Source organism: Anomaloglossus baeobatrachus, chromosome 3, assembly GCF_048569485.1.
Source record: "Anomaloglossus baeobatrachus isolate aAnoBae1 chromosome 3, aAnoBae1.hap1, whole genome shotgun sequence".
Lineage (NCBI taxonomy): Eukaryota > Metazoa > Chordata > Amphibia > Anura > Aromobatidae > Anomaloglossus > Anomaloglossus baeobatrachus.
Window position 1 is genome coordinate 100,712,013 of NC_134355.1, and position 19,061 is coordinate 100,731,073.

The 19,061-nt window shown below is 50.2% G+C and overlaps 1 protein-coding gene across 1 annotated transcript in view; it reads right to left on the reverse strand.

The window, feature by feature from the left end:
* Positions 1-19,061, reverse strand: part of ERLEC1 (endoplasmic reticulum lectin 1) — an 89,919-nt gene that overhangs the window by 7,034 nt on the left and 63,824 nt on the right. The window contains exon 9 of the mRNA XM_075339346.1: positions 11,554-11,712. Within this exon, the coding sequence (XP_075195461.1) occupies positions 11,554-11,712 (159 nt within the window). The remainder of the gene's footprint in view (positions 1-11,553; positions 11,713-19,061) is intronic.

The following is a 19,061-nucleotide window of genomic DNA, read 5'->3' on the forward strand; positions in this document are numbered from 1 at the left end:
GCAAAATTGCCGCACCTGAACATGCTTGAGATCCAGGTCGGAAAGCACCGTCCTTTTCGGGGACTAGGAAGAGATTTGAGTAGAAATCTCAGAACCGTTCCCAGTCGGGAACTGGTACAATTACTCCATTGGCCTGCAAGAATGCCACGGCCTGTGAGAAGGCGGCGGCCTTGGAGCAGGGGGGAGTTGTCAGAAAAAAATCTGTTTGGCGGCTGGATAGAATTCTGTTCTGTAGCCGTGGGAGAGGGTAACCCACACCCACTGATCGAAGACGTGTTGCAACCACACGTCGCCCAAGAGGGAGAGCCTGCCACCGACCAAGGACGTTACTGGCGCGGCCAGATAATCAAGAGGAGGCTGCCCTGGTGGCAGCAGCTCCTGCCGACTTAGGACGCGGCTTCATGCGCCAGTTGGTTTACGGCCCTTGGCTGAGTTAGTGGACGAGGCCGAGGGCTTAGAGGACGACCAGTTAGAGGAAACGAAAGGAACGAAACCTCGACTGGTTCCTGCCCTGGAAGGTTTCCTGGTTTGTGGCATGGAAGTACTCTTCCTGCCAAAAGCTTCCTTAATAATTTCATCCAGTTGTTCACCGAATAGACTGGTCCCAGCAAAAGGGAGTCCAGCAAGGAACTTCTTAAGAAGCATCTGCCTTCCACTCTCGAAGCCACAGGAACCTGCGGATAGCGAGGGAAGTAGCCGAGGCCACCGCAGTGCGGTGACAGTCTCCAGCTATAGGATGAAAAGACTGAAGCCTGGAAGTTAAGGCAACCAATTCGGGCATAAAGGCCCTGGTGAGGGAATGCATCTCCTCCCGAGAAGCAGAGATGGCTTTGAGAGCCCGCACTGCTGCAAAAGATGGGGAGAACGAGGCCCCTGCCGCCTCATATATAGATTTGGCCAGAAGGACAACCTGGCGGACAGTGGGATCCTCAGAGAGGTGCCGTCAGCCACTGATACAACTGTCCGGGCTGAAAGTCTAGACCCCGGAGGGTCCACCCTTGGTGAGTGAGCCCACACTCCTTGACCACCATTGGTGGAAGGGGGAAACAGTCATCAGAACCACGCTCTGGGAAGCGTCTGTCAGGACAGGCTCTGGGCTTGGTCACAGTGACCTGAATGCTGGAGTGGATAAGGAACACACTCTTTGTTCTCTTAGGCAAGGTATACTGATGCTTTTCTGCCAAAGAGGGGTGCTCCCCTGATACAGGCGGATTGAGGTCCAGTACAAATATAATGGACGCAATCAAATCATTAGCATCTGCGTCACTTTCGGACAGATCAATAGGGTACATGGAGAGCGTCCGAGCCCCCAGTAAGTCAGAAGTACGCTTAAGAAAGCGTTTGTCAGGACAGGCCCTGGGTTTAGTCACAGTGGCCTGAAAGCTGGAGTGGTTAAAAAAAAACAAAACAGTTAAGCAAAACAAACACGTTGTTCATACACACCTCTGAAAACAAAGCCTTTTCGTACTTTCATATATATAAATCCTAGTAACCAGACACCTTCTTAGAAATAGGTGGGAATCTCACCTTTTCCCCTTCCCCTACCCCCTCTACATTCCCAACCCCTTGTCCTCTCTTTACTTTACACCAACCTCCCATCCCCATCTCTCCCTCTTTCCTTTCCTTTTCTCTTTCCTTTCATCTGAAAAATACATGTTTATGCTTATTTGTTGTTGCAATTTAATTTCTGTAATATTAAGAAACATCTTAAATAAAGAATTTACAAAAAAAAAAACAAAAAAAAACGTACTCCTTGCTCTCTTAGGTGAGATAAACTGGTGTTTTTCTACCAAAGAGGCCTGTTCTTCTGACACTGGAGGGTTAAGGTCCAGAACGGAGTTAATGGACGCTATCAAATCGCTAACATCTGCATCACCATCGGTATCAATGGGGTACATAGACGAAGCGTCTGAGCCCACAGTAAGGGCATCCTCCTCGCCTTGTGACTCGGCCCGTGAGGCAGAGCCGTGGGACGAGGAAGGAGAGGAGTCCCTGCGTCTCCGTTTAGGAGGACGGGGTCTGGGATTAGATGAAACAGACTCTGTGAGCTCTGCAGAGCGAGCTGGAGCAGCAGAGGCACCCTGAGAAGGGGGCTGATGCATGCTTAGCAGCGTCCGAGACAACTGTCCAATGGAGTCTGCAAAGGACTGGGAAATAGCATTGGAAAAAGATGCTACCCAAGCCGGGGGTTCAGCCTGGGGAGACTCCAGGCTGAGGCACCACCACATTAGAACAGGCATTACAGTGTGGGTCTGTGCTCTGTTCAGGCAATATGAGCTTGCATGCATTGCATATAGCGTACAGCCTTGGAGCCTTGCTCCTAGTGTGAGACATGCTGCTGAGGAGGAGGTTCTATAATAAAGAATTAACTCCTTCAGAATGCCCTGAGAGTGTATAAAAGTGCACAACCAGAGGTTGTGACTTACCATACCGCTATTATGTGTGCCCTCCGGATTCCAAGCCTGGACCCCCAGCCAGATATTCACTCCTTCAGCAGTGCAGCCAGCGCCGACCAGTGTACTAAGAACGCTGAGAAAATGGCGCCAGAGTGAGGGGGGGGGGGGGCGGGGGTTAAACCAGGAGCGGGAATCGGAGGGCTAAGGAGATGTACAGGGGAGGGAATCATCTCCTCAAAGAGGAGTGTCCCCCCCTGTGCAGAACGGCCGGTGGGCGGCGCAGCAGTGTCCCCCTGCATGACTGACATGCAGGGGAACGAAACGAAACTAGGCCGCGGCTAAAGCCGGGGCCTAGAGTTATGCATGCGGCCGACAATCAGGCATCATCGGCGCGGTTCTCAGTAAAAACCGTGGAACCGGCCGGAAACACAGTAAAAAGCAGCATTATTAAAGTAAATCACTGTCCCCCCCAATAAAAGTGCCCCACATTGCAGAAAGACCCTCTGAATAACGTCTCTATACTTAGCTTTGAGACGCAGGGCCCAGTCCCTGGGTGGGGTGGGGGTTCAGTGCTCCGTCCAGCAGGGTCCTGCAAAAGGGCTGCGGATGGAGGCCGGTCTCCTGCAAGGCAGTGAGAACCGTGTTGGCTCTAACTTCAAGCCAGAGCCCCTAAGGGATGGTGAAGGAGCGCGGCATGAAGGGCTCCTGCCCTGAAGTCAACCTTAACAGCACCGCCGCACAGGGGGGTGAGAAGGGACATGCCGGGAGTCCAGTGGACCCGCTTTTCTTCCAAATCTTTAGAAAAAAAGAAAAATCAAAAGAGGATGCATGTGTGTGTGTGACCTCCTGAACACAAAGCATGAAACTGGTTGGATTTGTCATCCGGGGAGTGTATATGCTCGGAGGGAGGAGCTACACTTTTAGTGTAGTACTTTGTGTGTCCTCCGGAGGCAGTAGCTATACACCCATGGTTTGGGTCTCCCATAAGGAACAATAAAGAAACAAGCAATAATACATAAAAGAGCTAAAACACATGTTACCTAATAAAAGGCAATCAAGGAAAAGTACAGATAGAGAATGTGATCTCTCATATATACACATGGAGAATCCTCAACGCAAGGGACACATGGAGAATTTCACATCATAATTACAGCAAGTTTACAGCTTTACATATCGCAGTGAAATGAATCCTTGTCATTTTTAAGATGTTTGTTTAGGCCCAAGGCCAGATCTACAAAGGAGATCTCCTAAGGATGTATGTGCTGGGGAATCCTCACTATAAAAAAAGCTAATAAATCTAAGAAAAATCTTTTACTAAAAAAAATGCATATTATAAAATAGATCCCTGTCCTCTATCGTTACCATTTATATGAGCAAATGTGCGAGGTAAAATTAACACGATTTTTAAAAAATAAATAAACATCACAAAGCAAAAAAAACACACATTGGCGTAGCATATGTGCATTCGTATAGCCCAGCAGTACATTATGTTAAAAGGGATTGTTCACAAAATATTGTTTCTATAAAAAAATAGATCTATTGGGCTCCTAAAGAGAGAGAGAGAGAGAAAAAAAAAAAGGACAGATACTCCCCTACCCCTGCCTTTGTCCTCCACCAGTCTCATTGCTTCCTTTTCCGGTAGATAACATCACATGACTGATGTTCTGTGTAAGCCAGGAGTGTGTCTGTAGCTTATTAGTGGCCACTGATTGGCTGCAGCTGTCATGTAATGTCTCCACCGGAATAGGAAGTGAGGAGAATGGCAGGGACACAAGCATCCATGTGGAGGACCAGTGGGGGCCTGGTACGTTTTTTTTTTTTGTTTTAGGGTAGCATGAATCCATTTTAACAGAAAAAAAATAAATAAAAATGTAGGGACTACCCTTTTAAGACCAGTTCTATTCTTCTGTCTTATGGTTCGTTAGAATGCATCAGTGCATGTCCCAACTTTAACCCCTTAACGACCGTGGGCAGTAAAGTTACATCCTAGCGGTCAGTGTTAATCTGCCAGTGGGGCTCTGCGTACATATCAGCTGATTAGTACAGCTGACATGTGTGCCTTGCAGGCACACATATCAGCTGATTAGTACAGCTGACATGTGTTTCTTGCAGGCACAAGTGAAAACACTATCCAACCGTACCTGGTAACCCCTTAAATGGCGCTGTCAAAATGTGACAGCACTATTTTAATGGCAATTGCACTAAAGCTTTACTCACCGGCCGCTACCGGAAGTCACGTGATGTGATCACGTGAATCTGATGGTTGTCATGGTAGCACTGGATCATGTGATGACTCCTGTAGCTCACATGACTCAGGTCCTGTAAACAGCAGCCAAGTACTGCAGCTTACAGGAGATGATAATTTCTAATGGTTTGAGCGATGCTGCTCTGATCGGGAGAACCGAATGAGTGATCAGATTACTGATCCTTATAGTCCCCTATGGGGACAAGTAAAATAAAAAAAAAGTTTTGAAAAATTAAAAAAAAAAAAAAAAAAAAAAAAAAAAATCTAAAAAATTCCATCACCCCCCATTCGCCCAATTGAAAAGTAAAGGGTTCAAAATATAAAACACATTCAGTGTTCAGAAATGCCCTATCAAAATATATAATCAATTAATCTGATCGGTAAACTGTGTAGTGGCAAAAAAATTCCAAATGCCAATTACGTTTTTTGGTCGCCAGAAATTTTGTGCAAAATGCAATAACAGGCAATCAAAACGTAACATCTGCGCAAAAATGGTACCATTAAAAATGTCAGCTCGAAACACAAAAAATAAGCTGTCAATGAGCCATAGAGCTTGAAAAGAAGGGAATTTTGTTTACTTACCGTAAATTCCTTTTCTTCTAGCTCCTATTGGGAGACCCAGACAATTGGGTGTATAGCTTCACTCCGGAGGCCACACAAAGTATTACACTTTAAAAAGTGTAACCCCTCCCCTCTGCCTATACACCCTCCCGTGCATCACGGGCTCCTCAGTTTTGGTGCAAAAGCAGGAAGGAGGAAACTTATAAATTGGTCTAAGGTAAATTCAATCCGAAGGATGTTCGGAGAACTGAAACCATGAACCAAAAGAACAATTCAACATGAACAACATGTGTACACAAAAGAACAACAGCCCGAAGGGAACAGGGGCGGGTGCTGGGTCTCCCAATAGGAGCTAGAAGAAAAGGAATTTACGGTAAGTAAACAAAATTCCCTTCTTCTTTGTCGCTCCATTGGGAGACCCAGACAATTGGGACGTCCAAAAGCAGTCCCTGGGTGGGTAAAAGAATACCTCGATAAAAAGAGCCGAAAAACGGCCCCCTCTTACCGGTGGGCGACCGCCGCCTGAAGGACTCGCCTACCTAGGCTGGCATCTGCCGAAGCATAGGCATGCACCTGATAGTGTTTCGTGAAAGTGTGCAGACTCGACCAGGTAGCCGCCTGACACACCTGCTGAGCCGTAGCCTGGTGCCGCAATGCCCAGGATGCACCCACAGCTCTGGTAGAATGGGCCTTCAGCTCTGAAGGAATCGGAAGCCCAGAAGAACGGTAGGCTTCAAGAATCGGTTCCTTGATCCACCGAGCCAAGGTTGACTTGGAAGCCTGCGACCCCTTACGCTGGCCAGCGACAAGGACAAAGAGCGCATCCGAACGGCGCAGGGGCGCCGTGCGAGAAATGTAGAGCCGGAGTGCTCTCACGAGATCTAACAAGTGCAAATCCTTTTCACATTGGTGAACTGGATGAGGGCAAAAGGAAGGCAAGGAGATATCCTGATTGAGATGAAAAGGGGATACCACCTTAGGGAGAAATTCCGGGACCGGACGCAGAACCACCTTATCCTGGTGAAACCCCAGGAAGGGGGCTTTGCATGACAGCGCTGCTAGCTCAGACACTCTCCGAAGTGATGTGACTGCCACTAGGAAGGTCACCTTCTGCGAAAGGCGTGATAGAGAGACATCCCACATCGGCTCGAAAGGTGGTTTCTGAAGAGCCGTTAGCACCCTGTTAAGATCCCAGGGTTCCAGCGGACGCTTGTAAGGTGGGACTATGTGGCAAACTCCCTGCAGGAACGTGCGGACCTGCGGAAGCCTGGCTAGACGCTTTTGAAAAAACACGGAAAGCGCAGATACTTGTCCCTTGAGAAAGCAGAGAGACAAACCCTTGTCCATTCCGGATTGAAGGAAAGAAAGAAAAGTGGGTAAGGCAAACGGCCAGGGGGTAAAACCCCGATCAGAGCACCAGGATAAGAAGATCCTCCAAGCCCTGTGATAGATCTTGGCGAACGTTGGTTTCCTGGCTTGTCTCATAGTGGCAATGACATCTTGAGATAACCCTGAGGACGCTAGGAGCCAGGACTCAATGGCCACACAGTCAGGTTGAGGGCCGCAGAATTCAGATGGAAAAATGGCCCTTGAGACAGCAAGTCTGGTCGGTCTGGAAGTGCCCACGGTTGACCCACAGTGAGGTGCCACAGATCCGGGTACCACGACCTCCTCGGCCAGTCTGGAGCGACGAGGATGGCGCGGCGGCAGTCGGACCTGATCTTGCGCAACACTCTGGGCAGCAGTGCCAGAGGAGGAAATACATAAGGCAGTCGAAACTGCGACCAATCCTGAACTAATGCGTCCGCCGCCAGAGCTCTGTGATCTTGAGACCGTGCCATGAATGCCGGGACTTTGTTGTTGTGCCGAGACGCCATGAGGTCGACGTCCGGCGTTCCCCAGCGGCAACAGATCTCTTGAAACACGTCCGGGTGAAGAGACCATTCCCCTGCGTCCATGCCCTGGCGACTGAGAAAGTCTGCTTCCCAGTTTTCTACGCCCGGGATGTGAACTGCGGAGATGGTGGAGGCTGTGGCTTCTGCCCACAGCAGAATCCGCCGAACTTCTTGGAAGGCCTGACGACTGCGTGTGCCGCCCTGGTGGTTGATGTACGCGACCGCCGTGGCGTTGTCCGACTGTATGCGGATCTGTCTGCCCTCCAGCCACCGATGGAACGCCTTTAGGGCTAGATACACTGCCCTTATCTCCAGAACATTGATCTGAAGGGAGTACTCTGTCGGAGTCCAGGTTCCCTGAGCCCTGTGGTGGAGGAAGACCGCTCCCCACCCTGACAGACTCGTGTCCGTCGTGACCACAGCCCAGGATGGGGGCAGGAATGATTTTCCCTTTGACAAGGAAGTGGGAAGAAGCCACCACTGAAGAGAGGTTTTGGCTGCCAGTGAAAGAGAGACGTTCCTGTCTAGGGACGTCGACCTCCTGTCCCATTTGCGGAGAATGTCCCATTGAAGTGGACGCAGATGAAACTGCGCAAAGGGAACTGCCTCCATTGCTGCCACCATCTTCCCTAGGAAGTGCATGAGGTGCCTCAAGGGGTGTGACTGGGTCCGAAGGAGAGAGTGCACCCCTGTCTGCAGCGAACGCTGTTTGTCCAGCGGAAGCTTCACTATCGCTGAGAGAGTATGAAACTCCATCCCGAGGTAAGTCAGTGATTGGGTCGGTGTCAATTTTGACTTTGGGAAATTGATGATCCACCCGAACCTCTGGAGAGTCTCCAGAGCAATGGTCAGGCTGTGTTGACATGCCACCCGGGAGGGTGCCTTGACTAGGAGATCGTCTAAGTAAGGGATCACCGAGTGGCCCTGAGAGTGTAGGACCGCCACCACGGATGCCATGACCTTGGTGAAGACCCGTGGGGCTGTCGCCAGGCCGAAAGGCAGTGCCACAAACTGAAGGTGTTCGTCCCCGATGGCGAAACGCAGGAAGCGTTGATGCTCTGGTGCAATCGGCACATGGAGATAAGCATCCCTGATGTCGATTGAGGCTAGGAAGTCTCCTTGGGACATCGAGGCGATGACAGAACGGAGAGATTCCATCCGGAACCGTCTGGTTCTCACGTGTCTGTTGAGCAGTTTGAGGTCCAGAACGGGGCGGAATGATCCGTCCTTTTTTGGCACCACGAACAAGTTGGAGTAAAAACCGCGACCACGTTCTTGAATGGGAACCGGAATCACAACTCCTTCTGCCTTCAGAGTGTTCACCGCCTGAAAAAGTGCATCGGCTCGCTCGGGGGGCGGAGATGTTCTGAAGAAACGAGTCGGAGGACGAGAGCTGAGCTCCATCCTGTAACCGTGCGACAGAATGTCTCTCACCCATCGGTCTTGGACATGTGGCCACCAGGCGTCGCAAAAGCGGGAGAGCCTGCCACCGACCGAGGATGCGGTTTGGGGAGGCCGAAAGTCATGAGGAGGCCGCCTTGGAGGCGGTTCCTCCGGCGGTCTTTGGAGGACGTGACTTAGAACGCCATGCAGAAGAGTTCCTCTGGCCCTTCTCTGACCTGTTGGACGTGGAGGATTGGGACCTGGCTGAGGGCCGAAAGGACCGAAACCTCGATTGAATTTTTCGTTGCTGAGGTCTGTTTGGTTTGGACTGGGGTAAGGACGAGTCCTTTCCCTTGGATTGTTTAATAATTTCATCCAATTGCTCGCCAAACAAACGGTCGCCAGAAAATGGCAAACCGGTTAAGAACTTCTTGGAAGCAGAGTCTGCCTTCCATTCGCGTAGCCACATGGCCCTGCGGACTGCCACCGAATTGGCGGACGCTACCGCTGTACGGCTCGCTGAGTCCAGGACGGCGTTCATGGCGTAGGACGAAAAGGCCGATGCCTGAGAAGTCAAAGACATAACTTGCGGAGCAGAGGTACGTGTGACTGCATTAATCTCAGACAGACAAGCTGAGATAGCTTGGAGTGCCCACACGGCTGCAAAGGCCGGAGCAAAAGACGCGCCTATGGCTTCATAGATGGATTTCATCAGGAGCTCTATTTGCCTGTCAGTGGCATCCTTGAGCGATGAACCATCTGCCACTGATACTACGGATCTAGCCGCCAGTCTAGAGACTGGAGGATCCACCTTGGGACACTGAGCCCAACCATTAACTACGTCAGGGGGGAAGGGGTAACATGTGTCATTAAGGCGCTTAGTAAAGCGCTTGTCCGGAAATGCTCTGTGCTTCTGGACAGCATCTTTGAAGTTAGAGTGATCGAAAAACGCACTCCGTATACGTTTGGGAAACCTAAACTGGTGTTTCTCCTGCTGTGAAGCCGACTCCTCTATAGGTGGAGTTGGGGGAGAAAGATCTAGCACCTGGTTGATGGACGCTATAAGGTAATTTACTATGGCGTCCCCTTCAGGTGTATCAAGATTGAGAGCAACGTCAGGATCAGAGCCCTGAGCTGCGACCTCCGCCTCATCCTCCAGAGAGTCCTCATGCTGAGACCCCGAACAGCGTGATGAAGCCGGGGAAGGTTCCCAGCGAGCCCGCTTAGCCGGTCTGGGACTGCGGTCCGTGTCGGAGTCCTCCCCGTGGGACCTAGGTGTCACCCCAGGAGCACTCTGCTGCACCGACCGAGAGGGGCCTGGGGGCGATGAACTCACAGTGCCCGGGGCCTGTGTGACCGATCTGGACTGCAAGGCTTCTAGTATCTTAGCCGACCATTTGTCCATAGACTGAGCCATGGATTGTGAAAGCGACTCAGAGTTTCTCAGCCAAAACTGCAAACTCTGTCCCTGCCACCTGGACAGTGGAAGCCGGCGGTTCTACCTGAGCCGAGGGTCCCACCAGTGCCCGAGGCTCCGGCTGAGTGAGTGCCACAGGGGCCGAGCATTGCACACAGTGAGGGTAGGTGGAACCTGCAGGTAACATAGCCGCACAAGAGGTACAGGTTGCAAAATAAGCCTGTGCCTTGGCACCCTTGCTCTTTGCGGACGACATGCTGTAGTCTCCTCTGAGAGTGATCACTGAGGGTATATAGCCAAAAGCAAAACAATGCGGCCGAACAGAGAAAAGGTATACAAATATTATATACAAATATTATATACAAATATTATATATATATATATATATATATATATATATATATATATATATATATATATATATATATATATATATATATATATATATATATATATACACTTCGGCACCCAAGGGGGGCCAGCACCGGGTAACCGGTGTGGCTTACCGACAGCCCAAAGCGGTTGTGTGTCCACCAGATTCGCTGCCTGGGCCTCCCAGAGCTGTAGAGCTCGTTCTGAAATCCTCCACCGGCAGAAGTGATTGTAAATATGGCTGCCAGAGCTCTCAGGGAAGGAGGGAGCCGTGGGCGTGACTAATAAAGTGCGGGAATCTGGTGCCCCACAGTGCTCAGTGAGGGGGGAGGAGAACACCTAAGTATGCTCCAGCCCTCACTGCCGACGTCCAGTCGACCGTCCCGCCCTTACCCCTGACTGGCAGGCCCGGGGGCGGGAGTTATGGTACTAGGCCGCAGAAGCCGGGGACTAAATTTAATAACGCGGCCGGCAAACAGGCGCGGTCGGCGCGGTAGTCCCGGTCGTCACAAAAAAACAGCAGCCGCTGCAGCGTCTGTAACACAGGCGCTCCATGCACCGTCCCCAAGGGGACACAGAGTACCTTATAGATGCAGGGCCTGTCCCTGATGATACTCAGTCTCCTGTCCGTCAGATTCCCCCAGGGGCTGCGGAGGGAGCCCGGTCCCAGTGAATGGTGACCGGTTAGGATCCCACTTCTCCCAGAGCCTCTAAGGGATGGGGAAGGAAAAACGGCATGTGGCTCCAGCCTTTGTACCCGCAATGGGTAACTCAACCTTAACAGCACCGCCGACTTAGTGGGGTGAGAAGGGAGCATGCCGGGGGCCCTGTTAGGGCCCTCTTTTCTTCCATCCGATACAATCAGCAGCTGCTGCTGACTAAAATGGGAGCTTGAGTGAATGTGTGCCTCCTTCAACACAAAGCATAAAACTGAGGAGCACGGGAGGGTGTATAGGCAGAGGGGAGGGGTTACACTTTTTAAAGTGTAATACTTTGTGTGGCCTCCGGAGGCAGAAGCTATACACCCAATTGTCTGGGTCTCCCAATGGAGCGACAAAGAAATGAGTAATATAATGTAAGTAATGTAATACATGGGTCATGACCCAATTACATGTCAGACCTTTATAAAAAAAAAAAAAAAAAAAAAATGGATTGCACAGGTAAGAATGAGGTGTGGTCCCATCCTAAGATGAAGCAACTGTTCAATTCTTAGAATATTTTTGAGACTTCTAAGTGTTGCCATTAGAAGGATGTTCTCCATGCTGAAACAAGACAATGACTTACCCCATGGAAACAGTATGAGCCGGTTAGAAACTCTTTGATCAACTGCTCATCGGTCAGTTTGGAGATGTGTGTAGTCCCCACAGTGACGTGCTGCTGAGATCCCACAGTCACTGGCTTATGGATGGTGGAGAACTTGTCCTTCAAACCTTGCTGCTCTTCCTAGAAATATAGAGACAAGAACAAAGACTGAAAACTCACATCTTCTAGATGTTCATCACACAGTACCAAACAAAATGTAATATTAGGCAATGCCATCACAAATTCAAAAACCTGAGTGCATGATAGGCAACTCTCCACCAGACAGACGGTCACAGGAGTCAAAGTGATTACCGTACTTATAGTTCTTCATCTCACCCCCCCCCCCATTTTGGCAACTATAGCTTTATTTTTTTCTTTGAAGTGGCTGTATGAGGCCGTGTCTAAGGCACGAAAAATTGTATTTTTTCTAGTGATTTTTAATGGCCATTACACATAATTTACTTTTAAATTTATTTCCTCTTCTTTATGCTGCTATAATAAAGAATCTGTTAATTTAACCCATTAAATTAATCCTTCATGTTATTAATCTCATGTGATACTCTATAGACTAAGGGTTTTGTTGTTTTTTTATTCTATGTGAGCGAGAACATTTTATACAAAATGTTCACATTTTTTGTTATTAGTGTCATGGACTTATTTTATTATTTTTTTTTTTAATATATCAATAATGGATTAGTAATTTATATGAACATTTCATTGTATATACAATGTAATAGCATAGCTCTGAGTTGTAATAGAATAATTCCCATGTCTGCGGAAATGCACCAAAAATGCTTGTGTATTTTTTCACTTGCAGATTTTTGGCAACTAATTCTTGTCTATGGGGAAATGCCATACAGAAAACTCTGCGTACCCCGCAAGAGATATTGTCATGCTGCAGAATAGAAAAATGCATGGCAGGTGATTTTACAGAGTGTAAAAAAGAAGCTCAGAGGGCAGGAGATTTCTATTAATCCCGTCCACTTTGCTTGTTCTGTACAAAGCTGTGTTTTGGAAGCAGCAAAAATACCCAGCGTCAAAAACACAAGTAAAACTCATTGTGGGAACGTATCCTCACAGTGGCCAACGGCATCTGATAAAACTGGTCAATCTTCCTAGACAAGCGAAACAATTTTCTCCTCCTAGGGTACGTGCCCGCGATTATTAGGACCTGCTACATCCTGGATGTAGCGGGTCGTGACCTGCGGGGCAGCGAGTCTCCTCCACAGGAGACCGCAGCTGCTCGTACCCACCATCAGGATTTGGGGTGCTGCGATCTCTCACTTGGGTTCTCCCTACTGAGGACGCTTGCGACTCTGCAACAAAGAACTGACATGCTGCGGCCTCGGAAAGACGCACCACAGGTCAGTTTTCGTTGCGGGCCATACACGCACAGTGGGTGGGATTTCTATAAATCCAATCTACCTGTGCTTGTACTGTAAAATGCAGCGTTTTGGACGCAGCGAAAACACGCTGAATGCATAATGCTGCAAACACTGATTGTGGGCACGCAGCCTTAGTGTCACCTCCTGGCTAACGTTCCACTAATATTCTGCATCACAACTTTGGTGCATTTTAGGGTATGTATGTAGGGGAGAAAGGACAACCGCTCAGAACAAGGATCAATTCTCGTCACCACACAATCAGAGAAAAAAAGAGAATTTCGTTTACTTACCGTAAATTCTTTTTCTTATAGTTCCGACATGGGAGACCCAGACCATGGGTGTATAGCTTCTGCCTCCGGAGGACACACAAAGTACTACACTAAAAAGTGTAGCTCCTCCCTCCTAGCATATACACCCCTTGGATAACCAAATATAGCCAGTTTAGTGCAAAAGCTGAAGGAGGACATCCACCCACAAGTAGAGATAGAGTAAAACCCGGAATAACCGGAACCTCTGTCTACAACAACAGCCGGTGAAAACACACGGAACAAGAACTGCCAACAGGCAACAGGGAGGGTGCTGGGTCTCCCATGTCGGAACTATAAGAAAAAGAATTTACGGTAAGTAAACAAAATTCTCTTTTTCTTCATCGTTCCTTATGGGAGACCCAGACCATGGGACGTCTCAAAGCAGTCCATGGGTGGGAATAAACAGAACTGAGAAGTAGGCAAAACCTAACTTCACAAATGGGCGACAGCCGCCTGAAGGATGAGTCTGCCCAAGCTCGCATCTGCCGAAGCATGAGCATGCACTTGGTAGTGCTTCGAAAAGGTGTGCAGACTAGACCAAGTGGCAGCCTGACAGACCTGCTGAGCCGTAGCCTGGTGCCTGAAAGCCCAAGAGGCACCGACAGCTCTGGTCGAGTGCGCCTTAATCCCCGGCGGGGGAGGCACCTGAGTACATTGGTAGGCATCGGATATGGCCGACCTAATCCATCGAGCTAGGGTCAGTTTAGAAGCAGAGAGACCCTTGCGCTGACCTGTGGTTAGCACAAAAAGAGAGGTGCACCGCCTAAGAGCAGCGGTGCGTGACACATAGATCCGGAGCGCCCGCACCAGATCCAGAGTATGCAACGCTTTCTCAAAGCGATGCACAGGAGCCGGACAAAGGGAAGGCAATGAAATGTCCTGGTTAAGGTGGAAAGGAGACACCACCTTAGGGAGAAAGTCCGGAGTCGGACGGAGAACCACCTTGTCTTGGTGAAAAACCAAAAAGGGTGACTCCGAAGAGAGCGCAGCCAAATCAGAGACTCTCCTGAGAGAAGTTATGGCCACTAGAAAGACCACTTTCTGTGAAAGTCGAAACAAAGAAACTTCCCTAAGAGGCTCAAAGGGGGGTTTCTGTAAGGCCGTGAGGACCAGATTAAGGTCCCAGGGATCCAAAGGCCGCCGATAAGGAGGAATGATGTGAGATGCGCCCTGCATGAAGGTGCGCACTTGAGCCAGTCGGGCGATACGCCGCTGGAACAACACTGACAGAGCCGAGACCTGTCCCTTGAGGGAATTGAGGGACAGTCCTAGCTGCAGACCGGACTGTAGAAAGGACAGGATGGTCGGCAAGGAAAAAGGCCAAGGAGCATGGTCGGAAGAACGACACCAAGACAGGAAAATTCTCCAAGTCCTGTGGTAAATCCTGGCCGAGGAAGACTTCCGAGCCTGAGTCATAGTGGAGATAACCTCGGAAGGAATGCCTGAAGCCGTCAGGATCCAGGACTCAAGAGCCACGCCGTCAATCTAAGAGCCGCAGAATTCTGGCGGAAAGAAGGGAATTTTGTTTACTTACCGTAAATTCCTTTTCTTCTAGCTCCAATTGGGAGACCCAGACAATTGGGTGTATAGCTACTGCCTCCGGAGGCCGCACAAAGTACTACACTTAAAAGTGTAAGGCCCCTCCCCTTCTGGCTATACACCCCCCCGTGGGAGCACGGGTCCCTCAGTTTTAGTGCAAAAGCAAGAAAGAGGAAAGCCAATAACTGTTTCAAAAACAAATTCAATCCGATAAACAATATCGGAGAACGTAACTTATCAACATGAACAACATGTGCACCCGAAAAACAAATACCCTAAGAAAAAACAGGGCGGGTGCTGGGTCTCCCAATTGGAGCTAGAAGAAAAGGAATTTACGGTAAGTAAACAAAATTCCCTTCTTTTTCGCTCCTAATTGGGAGACCCAGACAATTGGGACGTCCAAAAGCAGTCCCTGGGTGGGTAAAAGAATACCTCGTGATCGGGCTGTCAGGCAGCCCTTTCTTACAGGTGGGCCACCGCCGCCTGCAGGACTTGTCTACCTAGGCTGGCATCCGCCGAAGCGTAGGTATGCACCTGATAATGCTTGGTAAAAGTGTGCAGACTCGACCAGGTAGCCGCCTGGCACACCTGCTGAGCCGTAGCCTGATGCCGTAATGCCCAGGACGCACCCACGGCTCTGGTAGAATGGGCCTTCAGTCCAGAAGGAGTCGGAAGCCCAGCAGAACGGTAGGCGTGAAGAATTGGTTCCTTGATCCACCGCGCAAGGGTGGATTTGGAAGCTTGCGACCCTTTATGCTGACCAGCGACCAGGATAAAGAGTGCATCCGAACGGCGTAGAGGCGCCGTGCGGGAAATGTAGATCCTGAGTGCTCTCACCAGGTCCAACAGATGCAAACCCTTTTCAAAGTGGTGAACTGGATGCGGACACAAAGATGGTAAAGTGATATCCTGATTGAGATGAAAGGAAGATACCACCTTGGGAAGAAACTCTGGAATTGGACGCAGTACTACCTTGTCTTGGTGAAACACCAGGAAGGGAGATTTGCAAGATAACGCCGCCAGCTCTGACACTCTCCGAAGAGACGTGACCGCCACCAGAAAAGCCACTTTCTGTGAAAGCCGAGAAAAGGAAATCTCCTTCATAGGCTCGAAAGGTGGCTTCTGGAGAGCAATTAGAACCTTGTTCAGATCCCAGGGTTCCAATGGCCGCTTGTAAGGGGGAACGATATGACAAACCCCTTGCAGGAACGTGCGTACCTTAGGAAGTCGCGCCAGGCGCTTCTGAAAGAATACGGATAGCGCAGAGACTTGTCCTTTAAGGGAGCTAAGCGACAAACCTTTTTCCAACCCAGACTGCAGGAAGGAAAGAAAAATAGGCAATGCAAGTGGCCAGGGAGAAACTCCCTGAGCAGAGCACCAAGATAAGAATATCTTCCACGTTCTGTGGTAGATCTTGGCGGAGGATGGTTTCCTAGCCTGTCTCATGGTGGCAACAACATCATGAGATAAACCTGAGGTCCCTAGGATCCAGGACTCAATGGCCACACAGTCAGGTTCAGGGCCGCAGAATTCAGATGGAAAAACGGCCCTTGAGACAGCAAGTCTGGACGGCCTGGTAGCGCCCACGGTTGTCCTACCGTGAGATGCCACAGATCCGGGTACCACGACCTCCTTGGCCAGTCTGGAGCGACGAGAATGGCGCAACGGCAGTCGGACCCGATTTTGCGGAGCACTCTGGGCAACAATGCCAGAGGTGGGAACACATAAGGTAGTCGGAACTGCGACCAATCCTGAACTAAGGCGTCTGCCGCCAGAGCTCGGTGATCGTGAGACCGTGCCATGAAAACCGGGACCTTGTTGTTGTGCCGTGACGCCATCAGGTCGACGTCCGGCATCCCCCAGCGGCGACAGATCTCCTGAAACACGTCCGGGTGAAGGGACCATTCCCCTGCGTCCATGCCCTGGCGACTGAGAAAGTCTGCTTCCCAGTTTGCCACTGTTGGAAGGCTCGCAGAGCAAGATAGACTGCTCTGATTTCCAGAACATTGATCTGAAGGGTGGACTCTCTCTGAGTCCACGTACCCTGAGCCCTGTGGTGAAGAAACACTGCTCCCCACCCTGATAGGCTCGCATCTGTCGTGACCACCGCCCAGGATGGGGGTAGGAACGACTTTCCTTTTGACAATGAGGTGGGAAGAAGCCACCATCGGAGAGAGTCCTTGGCTGCCTGAGAGAGGGAGACATCCCTGTCGAGGGACGTCGACTTCCCGTCCCATTGGCGGAGAATGTCCCATTGTAGAGGGCGCAGATGAAACTGCGCGAAAGGGACTGCTTCCATTGCTGCCACCATCTTCCCTAGGAAATGCATGAGGCGCCTCAAGGAGTGGGACTGGTTCTGCAGGAGAGATTACACCCCTGTCTGCAGAGAGCACTGCTTGTCCAGTGGACGCTTCACTATCGCTGAGAGAGTATGAAACTCCATGCCAAGATATGATAGTGATTGGGTCGGGGTTAGATTTGACTTTGAAAAGTTGATAATCCACCCGAAACTCTGGAGAGTCTTCAGTGCCACGTTCAGACTGTGTTGGCATGCCTCTTGAGAGGGTGCCTTTATAAGTAGATCGTCCAAATACGGGATCACGGAGTGACCCTGCGAGTGCAGGACAGCTACTACTGCTGCCATGACCTTGGTGAAGACCCGAGGGGCTGTTGCCAGCCCGAAAGGTAACGCTACGAACTGCAGGTGTTCGCTTCCTATAACGAAGCGTAGAAAACGCTGATGCTCTGGCGCAATCGGCACGTGAAGATAAGCATCTTTGATGTCTATTGACGCTAAGAAATCTCCTTGAGACATTGAGGCTATGACGGAGCGTAGAGATTCCATCCGGAACCTCCTGGTTTTTACGTGTTTGTTGAGCAACTTTAGATCCAGGACGGGCCGAAAGGACCCGTCCTTCTTTGGCACCACAAACAGATTGGAGTAAAAACCGTGACCTTGTTCCTGAAGAGGAACGGAAGTCACCACTCCTTCCGCCTTTAGAGCGGCCACCGCCTGCAGCAGAGCATCGGCTCGGTCGGGCGGTGGGGAAGTTCTGAAGAAACGAGTTGGAGGACGAGAGCTGAACTCTATCCTGTACCCGTGAGACAGAATGTCCCTCACCCAACGGTCTTTGACCTGTGACAGCCAAATGTCGCCAAAGCGGGAGAGCCTGCCCCCGACCGAGGATGCGGAGAGAGGAGGCTGAAAGTCATGAGGAAGCCGTCTTGGTAACGGTTCTTCCTGCTGTCTTTTTTGGGCGTGACTGAGTCCGCCAAGAATCTGAGCCTCTCTGATCCTTTTGAGTCCTTTTGGACGAGGAGAATTGGGACCTGCCTGAGCCTCGAAAGGACCGAAAACCAGACTGACCCTTCCTTTGTTGAGGCTTGTTTTGTCTGTGTTGAGGTAAGGATGAGTCCTTACCCTTGGAGTGTTTAATGATTTAATCCAAACGCTCCCCAAACAATCGGTCACGAGAAAAAGGCAAACTGGTTAAGCACTTCTTGGAAGCAGAATCTGCCTTCCATTCTCTCAACCACAGGGCTCTGCGCAAAACCACGGAGTTGTCTGACGCCACCGCCGTACGGCTCGTAGAGTCCAGGACAGCATTAATCGCGTAAGACGCGAATGCAGACATTTGAGAGGTCAATGGTGCCACCTGCGGGGCAGATGTACGTGTGACCGAGTCGACTTGTATAAGCCCAGCTGAAATAGCTTGGAGTGCCCATACGGCTGCGAAAGCTGGCGCCAACGACGCTCCAATAGCTTCATAGATGGATTTCAGCCAGAGCTCCATCTGCCTGTCAGTGGCATCTTTAAGTGCCGCTCCATCTTCTACTGCAACTAAAGATCTAGCTGCAAGCCTGGAGATTGGAGGGTCCACCTTGGGACACTGGGTCCAACCCTTGACCACGTCAGGGGGAAAAGGATAGCGTGTATCTTTAAGCCGTTTAGAAAACCGCTTCTCAGGATAAGCGTGGTGTTTCTGGATTGCATCTCTAAAGTCAGAGTGGTCCAGAAAAGTGCTTAATTTACGCTTGGGATATCTGAAATGGAATTTCTCCTGCTGTGAAGCTGCCTCCTCCGCAGGAGGAGCTGGCGGAGAAATATCTAACATCCTGTTGATGGACGCTATAAGATCATTCACAATGGCGTCACCATCCGGTGTATCCAGATTGAGAGCGGTCCCAGGATCAGAATCTTGATCAGTTACATCCGCCTCATCACCCATAGATTCGTCCCGCTGGGATCCTGACCAGT